Source organism: Dipodomys spectabilis, unplaced genomic scaffold, assembly GCF_019054845.1.
Source record: "Dipodomys spectabilis isolate Male_0828 unplaced genomic scaffold, ASM1905484v1 ptg000145l, whole genome shotgun sequence".
Taxonomy (NCBI): domain Eukaryota; kingdom Metazoa; phylum Chordata; class Mammalia; order Rodentia; family Heteromyidae; genus Dipodomys; species Dipodomys spectabilis.
In genome coordinates, this window is record NW_024870822.1 from 7,474,292 (window position 1) to 7,491,052 (window position 16,761).

The window sequence follows — 16,761 nt, forward strand, 5'->3', positions numbered from 1 at the left end:
ATCGCATGAAAGAAAAAAAATTTGAATACATATTTTAGGGTTCATTTCCCTAACATCAACTTATCTGACTTTTCTGCTTGACTCAGACATATACTAGTTATTGCAAATAAGGGAAACCATGGGACCTATGTTTCTTTGGGCCTGGCTTACTTCACTTAATATAATTTTTTCCAAGTCTTTCCATTTCCTAACAAATGGGGCAATGTCATTCTTTGCTTTCCTGATTTTTAAAACACATTCTTTTATCTTGAAATCAATTCCAATTTTTGCTTTTTTTTAAACAGCAAATAATCAAATTGGGGCTTTTAATCAAACTGAGTCTTCACTGAGTACATAGCACACACTCAATGAAAAATGAATATATTACAATGACATTTATCCTTACTTCATTCATTTTTATCTTTTGTTTTATTTTAGGTGGGCCATAAAACATGAAGGCACCAGTAAGCCAGGCCAATGGAAACATTCCAAAGTTGACAATCCTCTGTGGAACAAACTTACTTATATGTGGCCTGTCCTCCCCAATGGCCAGATCAATGAGGTAGTATGGGGGAGTATGAAACATGGTTATTGGTATTTGCTTTCAGGCTCACAGTATGGTCAGCCTTCTGAGAATTCCCATGTACTTTCCATGTACTTTTTGGATTACAGCGCAAAAGATAAAACTTGGTAATTCTATAGTGTTTTAGAAAGATGTAATTAAGTCTTTCACCATGGAAACATATACCTATATCTTCTTGCTATCCATCAAATTTTACTTTGTATATTTTGAAATATAGTTCTTAGGCACCAACACTCTCAAAATATTATTTCTCCTTGACAAATTCAATTTTTTATCATTATGTAGTCTTTCTAGTTCTAACAAGTCTCAGTTATCTAGTATTCATAAAATATCCCAATGCTTTGGGTTATTAGTATATGTTCTCTGTGTCCTTTTATTTTCTGATTTTGTATGTTCTGACTTGGATAACCAATAGTTATAAGATAGCCAACAGTTACCTTAAGAACTTTGTCTGACAACCTTTTCTCTAAACTATGGTATTAGTCTTTTCTATATATGGTAATTGCAGATATATTTAGATTATAATTTGCTTCCTATTTGTCTTGCCATTTCTGTTTCTCTATCTTTTTTAGTATTATTCTTTGTTTTTTATTGGCTTTTTCCCATTCACTACTTTTGAAAATATGCCCTCTGTTTACATTCTTTTGTTTGTTTCCTGAACATTTTAGTTGACAAAGATGAGTAATCAAAATGCAAAGTCATCTTCTCTCAAGTAACTAAGAATATTAGAATAGTTAGCTTTAATCCTATGATTTGTAAAAGAGGCTGTTATTACAATATGAGTTTACCTTTTAACTTATTTCCACAAGGTATGAATGTTGTGTGCAGTTGATGTATATTTACATTCATCCCCAAACTTTCCTTGTTATAATTAGTTTTTATATGTCAATCTGTCCACCTAGGGTTACTTTCCTTCTTTGTGACACACCCTTCTTTTAATTGTTAGTGAGTGATAATGAATACTTTCAGTTCTTATAAATTCTTTCATTCAAGTCAGATATTTGTGCTTAGCTGACTAAATATATCACCCATGATTTCTGCCTCCCATTTTGTCATGGAAAACTCAGCCATCATTCTAAATACTTTCACCTGAAAGTCATCTCAGCTGTCTTTTCTTTCTGGCTGTGTTTTATCTCTTTTTTCTTTGATATTCTATGATTTCACCATAATATATTGAAGAGAAGATTTCTTCTTTATCTTGCTTCAGGTTTTCAGATTCTTTCCTGCATTTGGATCTGTGGATTGGAGAGATGGCTCAGGGAGCAGTCTGCTCTCTGGCTGGATGAATGGATGTGTCTGACATACAGGGTTTGTGGTGCCAGGGAGAGCCAGTGTGGACCCAGCAGTGGAAAGGTGGCATGGAGAGATCAGTATGTCCAGTGTAAACTAGGACAAAAGTCTGGAATTAACTTTTTAGTGTCTTAGACACTAAACAGGTGGCATTAATGTCAAAATATGTTTACCTCTTCGTGGTGACCACTGATCTGAGAACAGATTTCACTTTTAAATAGTATTCATCCCAGAAGTCAGTGGAAACTTTTACTCACAAGTAGTATTTCACATATCTGGAGACATCAATATTTAAAAAGATATTAAAGTTGTATAAAAACAAAAGATTAATGTATTCCCTTGATTTCGTCTGCAACTAAAATCACTGGTGCATTTATAGGAGTGCTGAGGTATAGGCTCACACACTGGAGAAAAAGTTATGTCTTGAGCAGGTACAAATTTAAGCAACTGAAGGTGAGCAGTAATGGATTTTCATAGTCAAGGATAGAATCACTGGAAAAGTTAGTTTGAAAAGGCTCAAACATTTGAAATGTGCTAGTGGGTAGCGATCTTAAAACTTCTAAATACTAAATTAATATTTGTGTCCTCAGGCTTCCCATGATGGACAAAAGAGAGGTAAAAGTATAGAATATATTGATCTGCTGAGGGATGGAGTTGCATCATAGCCAAACAGGACAAAATACTTTAAAGTGTCTGGTGAATCTAGGATAGCCAAAGTCCCTATATGTAGATCGGAACCTTTATCAATGGGATATGGGTTTTGAAACTTTGTGTACATTTAGAAATCCACTTTGAGTGGAAGGAGAGGAAAAGTACATGCTTAAAAGCAAACCATGTATCTATGGATATGCAGGAATTCTTGTTAATAACAAACAGATGAAGCTGGTGGGAGTAACTCACGTCTGTAATCCTCATTACCCAGGAAGCTGAGAATTGAGGATTACAATTCAAAGCCAGCTAGAGCAGAACAGTCTGTGTGACTCTTAGCTCCAATTAACCAGTAAATACCAAAAGTAGAATTGTGACTCAAGTGATAGAGCATCACTTTTGAATGACAAAGCTAAGAAACAGCACCCAGGCCCCAAGTTCAAGTCCCAGTACTGGTACATACACATTTAAAATAACAGATGAAATAAGACCAACATAGTTAAGAAACCAAGGTCATTGTTTAAGAGGAGATCCCCCAAACAAGCACATGCTGTCTTTGTTTACAACAAAGAAGTGAGGAAAAGAAGAACTATGCCATGAACATAGAGAAAAAAAAATCAGTAACAAAATGAATCAGAACATTCAAATTCCAGCTGAGAAGATGGAGGGGTAGAAGCTGCACTGTTGAAGCTTTAATTATCCATGGTTTTGTTCTTCATTATCCCAAGACTGAATTTCTCACAGTAAAAGTGCCTTCATTGTTAGGACAGGAACTAAAATATCTTAAAAGAAGAATTAACATTGGAGGCACATACATTTGAAAAGTTTTGAAGCCCAGCTAATTTTCATGTATTTGATTGAAGTTTTTATGATAACTCACAGAGAAGACTTCTTAGGTTTGCTGAATGAATGATGCTAAAGTGAGTATATACACCATGGCTGCCTGTCAGGAGACAAGTTGGAGACAATAAAAGATCTGAAATCAGCTAGGGCCTAAGACAGTACAAGTCACACATGTTCCTGGGAAACACAGGTGTGGGACATTGAAAAAAATCTTTGATCAATCTCTGGAGTGCATGAAATTGTCAGATTCAGACACTAAGCATGGAAATCTGTTTCTCTTCCACGGTTTAAAAAGATGTATCAGTTATTTTATTGCGAAGCTTCAAAGTGGAAGTCATTTTAATGAGATTTTTCTCCCTCATTTCTCCCAATTATTTATTTAGCTTTTACTTGATCTCTCATGTCTAAAAATAGTACAAAAGTTGATTTGCTCTGAATCAAGTTGTAATGTTTGCAGAGTAGTTACAGACTGATCCCAAACTTGACTATTAGAAGTTCTATAATTCCACCACACCCTGCTACTTCCTCTCACCTTAACTGTAACCTTTACACACTTTCATAGTATCAGATGAAAACATCCAGTGATGTAACTTTTGTTACTTTTTCTCAATAACCATACTAATGGAAAAGAATGCCACATTGCTCCTTTCCTAGACAATGGACACTTGATAGTTTAATTTGCAATTTAATTTCTACACAGGATACAGATCTTCAATGAAGAACAGGAATAAAATAAGTTTCTTTAAAACCAAGTTTTTTTTTTTTTAAATTTAGGAGTAGAGTAAGCTAATCTCATTGTCATTGTATTAATTTTTTGCTATGCAAAATGTTACATTAAATACAGAAGGAAGAAGCATTAATCTGGAAAATACTCTCCTCACCTTTTTCTGAACACTTATTTATATTGTTATTCCCTTAATTAAATGCAGTTGTTATTTACAAACCCATCTCACAAATTAGCACATCATAATGAGATGTCATTTCAGAATATTTACATTTCACAACTTTCAGATTTTGTTTATAGTTTATTTAAAACATGTGTTTTCAGTATAATTGCGAGATTGTTAAAATTGTTCTGTTCAAGGCTGGCTATACTAGCTTTGGGAAAAAATATATTCTCTTCCATACACAAACTAAGAGCTATGCATCTTCCTCTGCACTGGTCTACCATGCACCCCAACTCCCCAGTGGCAGTTAGCTTCATCTTTCTTGTGTTGATTGCATGCTCCCTAGGACTGCCTTTATTGTGGCCATGTTTCTGACTGCCTAACATGACTTCCCTCTTCTGTGGATATTGGCACCTATATCACCGTTAGGAAACTTCTCCCGCCTTTAATCTATGTTGGATGTCTTTGCTTAGATTCTTTCAGAATTATTTGAGGCTAATGGTACAGATGTTGTATTAGGGATTGGGGTAAGGAATGAGTAGCTAAAGAAGGAGAGCCAATATGAGAACTATGACCATGCAGTCTTCCAAGAATCCATTGAAATGACAGTATCAGCAAGGTTTCTCTTGGGAGAGAAGAGGAAGAGTTTATGTATCAGTTTCCAGCTGTTTTCTGTTAAAGGTTTGCTCCAGGTTGTAATAGAGTAACAGGTCAGAGATTCAATATAGCAGTCTAGCTCCAAAGCCCAAACACTTACCCATTTAGGAAGATATTGAGTCTGAGAGTTGCTGAGAGATTAAGACATTAAAGGCCTAGTACAAAATTTATACCAGTAAGTGTAATGGTTTAGAGGAATAAAATAATCAAATTGTTAGACAACAGCAATGTATCAAAAAGGCACCTTGGTAGCTTGGGGCCAATGGCTCACACCTGTAATTCTCAGGAGACTGATCACCATTGGAAGCCAGCCCAGGAAGAAAAGTCCCTGTGAGACTATTTTCTCCAATTAACCACTGAAAAACTGGAAGTGGTGCTGTGGATAAATGGTAGAGCACTATCCTTGAGCACAAAGAGGCTCAGGGACCCAGGCTCTGAAGCCCCACTTGGTGAAGCATCTTGGTGAGACTGAAAGCCCATACTCCACTAACCTCCATACTACTTTCCAAAGTGGTTGAACAAGTTTACACTCCCACCAACAATGCAGTAGGGCTACCAGCACAACTATGTTTATTGCAGCATTATTAACCATAGGTAAGATATGGAACCAACCCAGATGCCCCTCAGTAGATGAATGGACCAAGAAAATGTGGTATATATACACAATGGAATTCTATGCCTCCATCAGAAAGAATGACATCACCCCATTTGTTAGGAAATGGAAAGACTTGGAAAAAATTATATTAAGTGAAGTAAGTCAGGCCCAAAGAAACATAGGTCCCATGGTTTCCCTTATTTGCAATAACTAGTATATGTCTGGGACAAGCAGAAAAGGTCAGATAAGATGATGTTAAGCTAAATGAACCCCAAGATAGGGACACAAGTGTTTTTTTCTTTCTTGCTATTGTTTCTAACGTATATATAGGGTATCATGTGATTTTTTTGTTGCTTTGTATGTCCCTCCCTGATGGTATAACCCATTTTCAGTGTTTATGACATTGGTATAATTTGAGGAGGGGAAAGGTAAAACAAATTGTTTAAATAGGGATATAGATTGACCTATTGCAACAATGAGATATACAAGACACTATGTTGAAAAATGAACTTTACAATTTAGGCGGAGGTGAGTGGGGGCTGGGGGGAAATGGAGGGTGGGGGGGCGTAGCTGGGGAGGCGGGAGGGAAGGGATAGTAGGGGAAAAACAAAGGAGGAGGCAACAATGAGCAACCTTGCTCATGTAACTGTAACCGCTCTGTACAGTATTTTCACAATAAAAAAATGAAAAAAAAAAGAACTTGGGGCTGGGAAGGTGGCTCAGTGGTAGAGCACTTGCCTTGCATGCATGAGGCCCTGGGTTCTAGTCCCCCCCCCCAAAAAAAAGAACTCCATGGCTTAGTAACTTTATTGTCAAATTTGACTAAACATATAACAAGGAAACATTTCAGAATATGAAAAAGCCAAATTGTTTCCAACTGTAACGAGACTAGGGATTCCTTGATATTGACCTTAATGGAAGATAGTACACAAGGAATATATGACTGTGTATATAAAAGCCTTTAAAAATTCTGAAGGCAGTAATCTCTAGAAAAGATAAAGCATCATCACTGATTTGAATACATGTTGGTCAATATTTAAATAGAACATTTAAAATGGAACATTTAAATGGAACATTTAAAAAAATTTTAAATCAACTTGTGTAATTAGCAGGCAGATGATGAAGTGTAAGCAATGAAAGTTGCTGTGTGGCTCAGTAGTAGAGTACCTACCTAGTAAGCATGAGTCTCTGAGTTCAAAGCTCAGTACTGAAAAAGAAGTATAAATAGTCATGTAAATATAACTTAATAAATACAGGGCAAAATCTATATACGATTCGATTGTCTAGAAAAAAATATTTCAGTGCTTCAGATTATAGCTCCGCACTGTATCACTGAATTATCACTCTAGCCCCATACAACAAGCAGGCAAGAACAAACTTAACTAATTTAAATTTCCTTAACTTGATAAAGAGCATTTATGCTCCAAACAAACTTATAAAACTAATCAAATTGATTCTTAAGTGTTAAGGTACTTGCTTTACCTGATATCAAGACTCAGCACATATAAAACTGCTGTAATGCAGCATTGTGGTACTGTACAGGAGGAAATGAACTGCTACCCTGGAGAGAATAAAACACACAGAAATAGACCTATGCTTGCATAGAATTAGGATATTTTTATTTTTATTTTATTTTATTGTGAAAATACTGTACAGAGGGGTTACGATTACATGGGCAAGATAATGAGTACATTTCTTATCAAGCATTATAGCCTCCTCCTTTGTTTAGAATTAGGATATTTTTAAAGAGAGTCATTGCAGTTACTGGGATTGCTACAGAGTAGCTGTTCATTCAGATGGGAAAGGAAGAAAAGAAGACAGGAAGTGAGTGAGGAAGGAAGGGGGGAGAAGGAAGGAAGAAAGGGAAGGAGGAAAGGAAGGGAAGAGGGAAAGAAGCAAGAAGGGAAGGAAGGAAGAAGGGAAAAGGGAAGAGGAAGGGAAAAGAAAGGATGGAAGGGTGAAGGAAAGAAGAAAAGAAAGAGAGGGAAGGAGCCCAGCGCCAGTGGCTCACACCTGTAATCTTTGCTTCTCAGGAGGCTGAGATCTGAGGATCGAGGTCCAAAGCTAGCCCAGGCAGGAAAGTCCATGAGACTCTTATCTCCAGTAAACCACCAGAAAACTGGAAGTGGTGCTGTGGCTCAAGTGGTGGAGTGCTAGCCTTGAGCTGAAGAGCTGAGGGACAGCGCCCAGGCCCAGAGTTCAAGCCCCATGACCCCCCCCCCCCCAAAAAAAAAAAAAAAGAAAAGAAAGAGGGAAGGAAGGAAAGAAGGAAGGAGGGAAGAAAGGAGAGAAGCAAAGAAGGGAGGGAGGGAGCACGGAGGGGGGAAGGAAGGAACTTGGACCTTGCCTAAATATCATTTCTGCTCCCCTTTTCTCCATGTATTCTTCTTGCACAAGTGTCTGTCTCTGTAAGCAGCAATAGTCTCTACCAAATTGCCCCTGCTGCTCAGGGAGCCACTGTGCCTTCCTCTGGCCTTCAAGTCTCATGTTTTATTCATTGGCAAAACTGATGTACAAACTTCTAGCCAGCCTCTGAAGCACTAATTCTTAACAAGGCTTCGTGACTCGTATGACATCACTGAATTATCTTACATGGCTGCATCACATTTCACAACTTACGACTCTACACTTACACTATTGTGATTGTCAGTTTATTTTTAGGTAACTTTCTAAAGTTTTCAAAAGTTCTCAAAATGTAACTCTGTACATAAATTCCTCCAAGACTGTCTTGCCTGGTACATTGTTTTATTTTTGGTGACTAGTACTGTGCCTGGCAAATAATAAAGAATAAATATTTGGAAATGGATGAATTAACCATCATGTGAATGAATACCAACAATGTATCTGAATTCTACAATAGAAACACCCAAAATTTGTTTAAGTTATTTCACTATTTTACTCTATTTGTTTAGAGGATGTTACTATATTCCCTAAATATAGTCTTGTAAAATAGATTGGGTTTATGTTAATGTCAGGCTTTTGTGAGAGGAGGTTCACTCATTTTTCTTTCCTTCACATTGGCTAAAGATACTTCACACATGAGTAAAAAAGCATTCTAGGCTAGTTCAGTTCTGTTTTCACACAATGATGCTTTCCTCAAAGGGAATAAATAATTTACAATTTGACTTATTTAAAAAGTGATTACTTTTAAGAAACAATTAAATTCACACTTTATGCAAATAAACCATTAACTTACCTTGCCTAGAATAGCTTAGGTAGTCAGTACATGTTTTGCTGAATGAATGAAATACTAACAGTATAAGCTGTGGGTTTGGTTATGTTTTAAGTCTAGAAATGGCTCTACTGTGGCTCTCACATTTTGATATTTTCTTTCTGAAGGAGTTTGATTGGCCAATAGAAGGACTGCTTGTGCCCAACAGCCCTCCCATGAAGAAACCTATTTATAAGACCCTGGATCAGAAGGTCCCAATGAAACTCAGAGTTCTGAGGAATGGAGACAAGGATAAAAACAGATCCCTTACTGTAATTGGTCCAGACATGTCACCTGGATGGAAGACACAGTAAGGGCCACGCATTCATTCTTATTGTTAAATACATTTTCTAGTATATACAGATGTCTGCCTTGTTCATTGTGTTTTCTCTGGGGGACATTATATATTTATTTAAAAAGAAGGCTACCCTAGTGATAGTTGAAGATGAAATTCGATGTGAAAATTAATTGTTTCTATGTCAGGAACTTAATTTGTTCTCTATGGATTAAGGCTACATATAAAAAGTAAGTTAGGGGGCTGGGAAGGTGGCTCAGTGGTAGAGTGCTTGCCTTGCATGCATGAGGCCCTGGGTTCAATTCCTCAGCACCACATAAGCAAAAAGAAAAAAGCCGAAAGTGGCGCTGTGGCTCAAGTGGTAGAGCGCTACCCTTGAGCTGAATAGCTGAGGGACAGCGCCCAGGCCCAGAGTTCAGGCCCCATGACAGGATTCCCGCCCCCCCCCCCCCAATAAAAAGGTAAGTTAGAAATGAGTAACTGATTTTAAAAAACTTTTATGATGTATGTATATTTTGAAGTAGCACTTCTGATTGAGTTTTATTAATATATGTCAAAATAACTGAATTCACAATTTGTTTCTTAAATATAACTTTGTGATTCTGAATTGAAGCTGCTCTCATGCATCTTTGGAATACTTAGTGAACAATTATAGTTTCCAGAAAGTTTGTAGAAAAGCTTGTATCTACATTTTGGGCTTGGCATAGAATTAGTTAAAGAAACATCTTCCCAAATAGCCAGTATTTCTCTAGCATTTTAGAAAAATCACTTGCCCTAATTTCACCACATTTCATGACAAAGAATAATAGATCATTGAAAAGCCTTGATGGAAAGAATGAGTTAAATACATTGTTTCTTATGTAATTACCACTGAGATTACCTCTTGACCTTTCTTCTGAGATATTTAGGATAGTTGAGGCTGCCGATAATAGTTTAATATTACTTTCTTCACATTGATTAAATATACTTCATACATCACTGAACAATGAGTAACATTCAGATTGGCTGTCCACTGAACTGCCTGGGAAGATGATAAAGTAAAAAATTAATCTTCAAAGTAAAGTCAAGCCTGAAATTGAAATCTGTGACGCATACATTTCATAATTAGCTCATTCTACTGGATATAAAATGTGAGGGCAGTGCCTCTAAAGCATGCATGACTTTTTTCTAAACACCCAAAGTCAACACATCATTTCTGTCTCTTTCTACATTTTGTTTTCTTATTCGACGTCAATTAGTTCAAAGTTATATATAGATAGCATTATGTAGAGATAGCATTTTATCACATTAGTGTTTCAAAAAGCCTGGTTCAGTCAAGGAATCCAACCATATTTTGAAAGGTTGGCAAATCTGAGCGTCGTTGGTATGCTGGGCTTATGGAACAATTTGTCCTGAATGATCAAGTATTTAGAGATCAGAGAGCTGCTTTGTTCTCCACATGAAGTAATTATTCCTGGATAACTAAGATACACTGGCCTACACTTGACAGTCTAACTGTACTAGATATCATTTTTTTTCCTTACTGACTCAGAAAGCATTGTACAGTACCATCCGAATCATTCTTCCCCTCCCCATCTAGAAGAATATAAATACTAGAAACAGAAGCTTTAAACAGGGAGCCTTGACTGTGAACTGCAGCAGGTTCTGTTGATTCCCTCCAGAGGGATTGTTCATATTGTCCTCAAGGAGAATGGTATCCCAGAGATAGGCGAAGCAGAATCCCTCTTAGGCTGCTTTAAATAAATCCAGTAACATTCAGATGTAGGTTCTATTAAGTTCTGTTGAATTATATTTTGAGCACAATTCTTTTCTAGTATGATCTTGCCTTTCATTTATTTATTAATTCACTGTACGGAGTATTGAGGGCTTGACACCATCATTTGTTCTTCCTTGGACAAGCCAGAGGATAATCAAAGAGCATTGCTTACTATTAGTTGATTATTACCCTGAGTGAATGACAAAATGTGGCCAATTAATGCTAATAATAGCTGTCAACTCCATAGAAATTGAGACATAACTTTTATGGCACAGCAAATTACATCTTTCAATAGTATGATAAACTACATATGGAAAGTCTTAAAAGTGATATTTTAGAGTACTGTAAGAAGTGACTCTAGTAAACTTATTTTTAACAATTTCTCTATATTTTCATTATTAGTAATTTATGATACTTGGAACCACTCAAGATCCTTCATGTAGCTCTTAAAGCCCATTATGATTTATTTCCATATACTTCTCTGGCTCTGTTTCTTACCAACATTACCCTATCTCACACTCAACCACCCCTATTTCCCATCTTGATAAGAAAAGTCCTTTGAGAATAACTTCAGATTTTATTTCTAGGTGTTACCCTGAACTTCACATTCTCTTTGTCCAAGTTAGGTGTAGCTGCTGAATACTTCATTGTTCCAGTTGTCTAGGCTCCTTGCATAACACCAATGATTATGCTAGCTTATGTCTCCAGATGGAGAACCAGGAACATGTTATTCACCTGCACATGTGCAATCTGTTATGGTGTGGTCATGGGAATGAAATACTCAGGTATAGAGCTACTATAAACATGCAATTAAAGACCACTGATAGAGACTGGATTCCAAATCAGTGCTTATTGAATGAATGAATGATTATATTTGATTAATAGTTTTCATTTGATACAAATGCTAAAAATTCACACAGTAATTTTCTACTTTGAAAATGTGGATGGGTAAATATTTCAGGTAAGCATCCTTTTCATAGTTATCATTTTTTCTGTTTGAAAATGTTTCAATTTGAATTAATAATAGAACTTTTATATGAATAAAACACTAAAAATAATGTCCTATCTGATTTTCTTTTCAAAATTGATAAATTTACAACTCAGTGTTCAACATTATTAAAACAGGATTAGAATATTGAAAATATGTGATTTTACATAAATTATTCAGTATGTTCCTATACTATCATATTTAAGATGTAACAAAGAAGTCTAATATTTAATTGTGTTAGATTTTGAAGTCCTATTTTCTTAAGAAAGGCAGATTATTTTAGGCAAATCATGATAAATTAAGATCTTATAATTTTTCACACATTGAAACATGTTGAGAGATAATTGACAATGTATGCTAATGTAATCAAATCCTGGTTCATTTATTTCAGAAATGCTAACACTGAAAGGAAACAGAAAGTCTGGGTTAATAAAGACTCAGAAATAAACCAGGTTGAATTTCACCATCTTTTGGAGAGGTAAATATTCATATCCTAAATACAAAGGTATTTTTATTTGTATGCCTGAATGATTATATATAATGGATAATACAGAATATATTTGACATAAGAAAAAAGCTGTTAATATGATTCTAGTGATTGTAATCCATGATATATGTAAATTTTATGACTTTATGAGACCAATGCTAATTAAACATTTTCTGCCAAAATTCAATGTTTAGCAAGTTCCCTCTAGCTTTCTCGACTATTAATTCTGTAAATATAAGTGAATATCATTTAAAAATGCATTTCATTATTGCACAGTACCTTTCTTGGGTTTGTATTTGGTTGATTGTGGATGGTCAAGACGCAGCTCTTTCTTGTCCAGATGCCCTGTTCTCTCAGGAATGTCTGGGTTGTGTTGATATACAGCCCCGTGGGGAGCCAGTTCCTGCTGATACTCCTGTTTTCTTGGGCTCACAATAGAATTAAGCAGTCCGTGTGGTTGCCTGTCCCAACACTGGGGATGAGAATCAGAGAAGCTCATCTCTGGGGCTTTGCCTCCAGATAGCTGAAGTCCTAACTGCCTGCTGCGTGCCTTGGTGGTACTTTCTAGGTATAATATCTGATTATTGTATGGCGATGCCCCTGTGCATAGTGGCTTCTACTTTTAATTCCAGTTACATTGGGAGGTGGAGATCAGAAGGACCATAATTCCAGGCCAGCCTAGGCAAAAATGTGAGGTCCTATCACAAAAACAACGAAATGCAAAAAGGATTTAAGGGTATGGTTCAAGCAGTAGAGAGCTTGCCTAGCAAGCACAACACCCAGAGTTCACATATCAATGCTGACAAAAAGGAAAGGCAAAGGAAACATCTTCACGTAACTGACTCTTGCTGGTGGGCTAAAATCACCTCTAACTCACTCAGTATAAACAGCGCACTGTAACATCAAATATATTTGGCAAGCATCTTTCACTTTCTTCTTCCATAGGCTGGGCCATCACAACAGGACTCTTTAGGAAGTGCACGCTCTTCAGTAGCTCTACTAATTCATATTCTGCTTTATTACCTCTGATCCAGACTGGCGATAGAGGGTTCAGCCTCTGCTATCTCCAGCCCCTTTGTCAGCCCTCTAAAAGGCAGATCTAATAACACACCACACATCTACTCTGATGTCTTCAGTAGCCTCCCATTCTTCAGAAGCTAGAAACCAGGTTCATTAGTCTGAAATCCCAAGTGCTTTCAAATTGGTCCTCTTTCTCTGCTCCATCTAGGCCTTCTGTTCTCCATACATACATCTCTAGAACTTCTTGATGAATCCCCTGCATCTTTTAAGTCCCAATCCAAAGGTCACTTTCTTAAATAAGGTTTTCTGAGGAAAAAACAATTGTTTTCTCTGTTCTTAAAGCACATTGGCCAGGTGCCAATGCCAACATGACACTATGAGTCACTCTGTGGCCTGTCTTTACTACTGATTAGATGGGTGACTCTGATGGGAAGAGAGAAACTGTCTTTTGCCTCAGTATCCACAGAGCTTGGTTGGGAAAATCAATGTTCAGAGTTTAACCAGGCTAAAAATAATCATATCTCAAAGGGTGTTAAGTGGCTAGAGAGAACCCCTTTTGGTGGAGGGAGATGAAGAGCTACCTGGTGACTGATGTGATTTTAGTGGGGGAAAACATCTGGGTGTGAATCAAGAGGTAGAGCACCTGTCTAGCAAGTGCGAAATCCTGAGCTTGAACCGTGGTACTACCAACAAAATAAAACAAAATACAAACACAAAGCTTCAACAGAAAAAGCCAAGGAAGGAGCCTCAGGTAGAAAAAAGGACAGGAACCAAAGGCACAGAAATAGAAAGATGTGGGTTCTTGGAGAATGAAAAGTCAATCACAGTGTCTGCCTGTCTACTGGGCATCTTGGCACAGTGATAAGCCCTTTTTAACACTAGCCTTGAATCCTCACTCATAGCAACCTGGGAGGTAAGAAATGTAGGCTTAGAGAGGCCGAATGATTTCGAGTGTCAGGACTCAGAGAGTCCCTCAATACCAGACTGATACTGATACTCAAAACAATCTGATGGCTCTTCACTCACTCACAGCCCTGCAAAAAAACGTTAATGATCCGGGGTTTAATTTCTTTTATTTTTCTCTCCACTACTAGAAAGTTCCTTTATGCAAGGACAGTTTTTGTGTCTCTTACTACAGGTGCACTGAAATTTTAAATTTACCTTCTGCAGCAAGGAGATTGTTTAATGAAAAGGGGAAGGAAATCTTTGCCCTGAAGGAGCTGCAAAGAGATGAACTGGTAATCATGTAAATTTCATGTTAATATGTGAATACAACCCAAGGGAAAAAAATAGACCTCAGATGCTGCTGCTTCTTCTTTTCTCTCAGAATTAGCCAAACTCAGCACCCATCCAAAAGCAACATTAAGATCTAGTGTTGCTGAGACCTCCTGGGTCTCAGGCCTGCCCGCTTCAGAGGGAAGTATACTTGTATACTTCATGCTTTAGAGAGAGTTTACTCATGTAATTTACATTATGACCCATTAAGATAGATGATTTCTTCTCTACTCTAGAAAAAAACAAGCACCAACTGCACAAATATTCACCACTTGTGATTTCTGTCTCTGCCTCTGAAGGAGAATTATTCACTAATCTTAAAAAAAAAATATTCAGTAAAGCATGGTCCTTTCCTGTTTTTAAGGTCTACAGAATATAGTTGCTTTAAGGTTTTTTTTTTTTTTTACTAAATAACAATTCCACTTTTTTTCAGGAAAAATTGAATTTAACTTCCCATATACTCTCTCTCTCTCTCTCTTTTTTTGTCTGTTTGTTTGAGACAAGGCTTCACCAGGCTGGCCTTGAAGTTCCAATCCTCCTGCCTCAGCCTCCTTTGGGCTGGGATCACAAATGTGCATTCCCATGCTTGGCTTTCAAATACTATTTGGGTGGCTAAAGAAAGTTGGGAGATGGAAGGATTTTAGAAGCCCACTCTTTTCTCTAATTTAGGGAATTTGGGGCATCAGCTTGGAGAGAAATCACCTTCCTTGACTGAGGATGTCATTCCTTGAATAGAGAATGAAACTCACATCAGATGATCAGAACTCAGGCTTTGAGTATAAGATCACTTGAGAGTCTTAAATCCAGGTCTCAGTGATCAATATCAGAGGCATCATGCAGGTGGAGATGTGTTTGGAAGCTGATAGACTTATTTATTATTGGTCCTATGTTATCACTTCCAAGTCGTTTGTTCTGAACATTTTCAGTATGTGCTACCATGATCATTCACTGTGCTCAATTTAAGGCAAACTGTATTAATACAGACAATAACAACAGAAACTTAATCTAAAGGTAAATACAGATGTAAGGCACTGGGATGATGGAAGTATGGTTGTGAATTAAAATGGGGTTGCGGTAATTCTGTATTTGATAGAAGTTAGCCTGTCACCTTCAGAACAACCAGCTCGAGGTCTGAAAGGTGAACACTTGCATGATTTGGTATGTCCATTAAGGAACAAGAATCCTGTTGTTCAAGAAGAGGAAATAATAACGCAAGTTGTAACAACAAGTGCATGATGATCAGAAAAGCAGGGCTGGGTTTCTTTCTGTATTTCTCACCTTTAAAGAGATAGTACTCACTTAAAAATATTTAAGAAATATGGGTTAGAGAATTGAAGAGGGAAAAAATTTCATCCATAATCACATCCTCTAGAAACACCCACATTAATATTTTTGTATTTATACTGCAAATACATGTATGCCAGGGGGTTATACTTTTTTTTTGGTAAAGAGGAAATATCTTATGTTTGTGAGCCATATCATCTCTATTGAAACACCAGTTCTATTATGGGGCATGAAAGCAGCCATGGACCACATGCAATTGAATGGACGTAGCTATGTGCCAATAAAACTTTATAAAAAAAAAAACAAGCAACAGCCCAAAGTTGGCTGATAGTCACAGTTTGCTAACCCTTGATTACACCTGCATTTCAATCCTTCCTTCTTTCCTTCCATCCCTCTCTTTCCTTGAAAAAAAATTTTAAAACGTTTTATTTTTAATGCTACTTTAAAAATCTACAAATGATTGTGCAATTTATGTGCACAGAACACCTTGATCAGATCACCTGTTACATTCTTCCCTTCCTTGTCCTTACTCTCCCCCATCTATACCAGTTCCATCACATATACCACTTCTTTTATTTCTCCTGGGCACTAAGTACTTTGAAAGTGTTTATCCACCATTCACTCTTCTATTTTTCCACCACTCTCACTAACCACCGTGTCACAAAGTTGCTTTACTATTTCTTCTTGAACAGCAGGTTTCTTGTTCCCTAATGGACATACCAAATCATGCAACTACCCACCTTTCAGACTTCATGCTGCTTGCTCAGAAGGTGACAGGCTAACTTCTAGCAAATATAGAATTACCCTGGCCCCATTTTAATTCACAACCATACTTCCATCATCCCAGTTTTTTACATCTGTACATTTCAGGTTCTTGATGAATTTTACATCCACTGGAGTTGCAGACAAGAGTATGAACTTCTTTTAACTCAGAACAAAATCCTTGAAACCCATCATATTTTA

At 36.9% G+C, this 16,761-nt stretch overlaps 1 protein-coding gene across 1 annotated transcript in view; it reads left to right on the forward strand.

Annotated features, from left to right (window-relative positions):
* The first annotated feature begins 432 nt into the window (after positions 1-432).
* LOC122117721 (doublecortin domain-containing protein 1-like) overlaps positions 433-16,761 on the forward strand; it is a 50,654-nt gene continuing 34,325 nt past the window's right edge. Inside the window, exons 1-4 of the mRNA XM_042691515.1 lie at positions 433-541; positions 8,822-9,003; positions 12,124-12,210; positions 14,378-14,477. Of these exons, the coding sequence (XP_042547449.1) occupies positions 506-541; positions 8,822-9,003; positions 12,124-12,210; positions 14,378-14,477 (405 nt within the window). The 5' untranslated portion in view covers positions 433-505. The remainder of the gene's footprint in view (positions 542-8,821; positions 9,004-12,123; positions 12,211-14,377; positions 14,478-16,761) is intronic.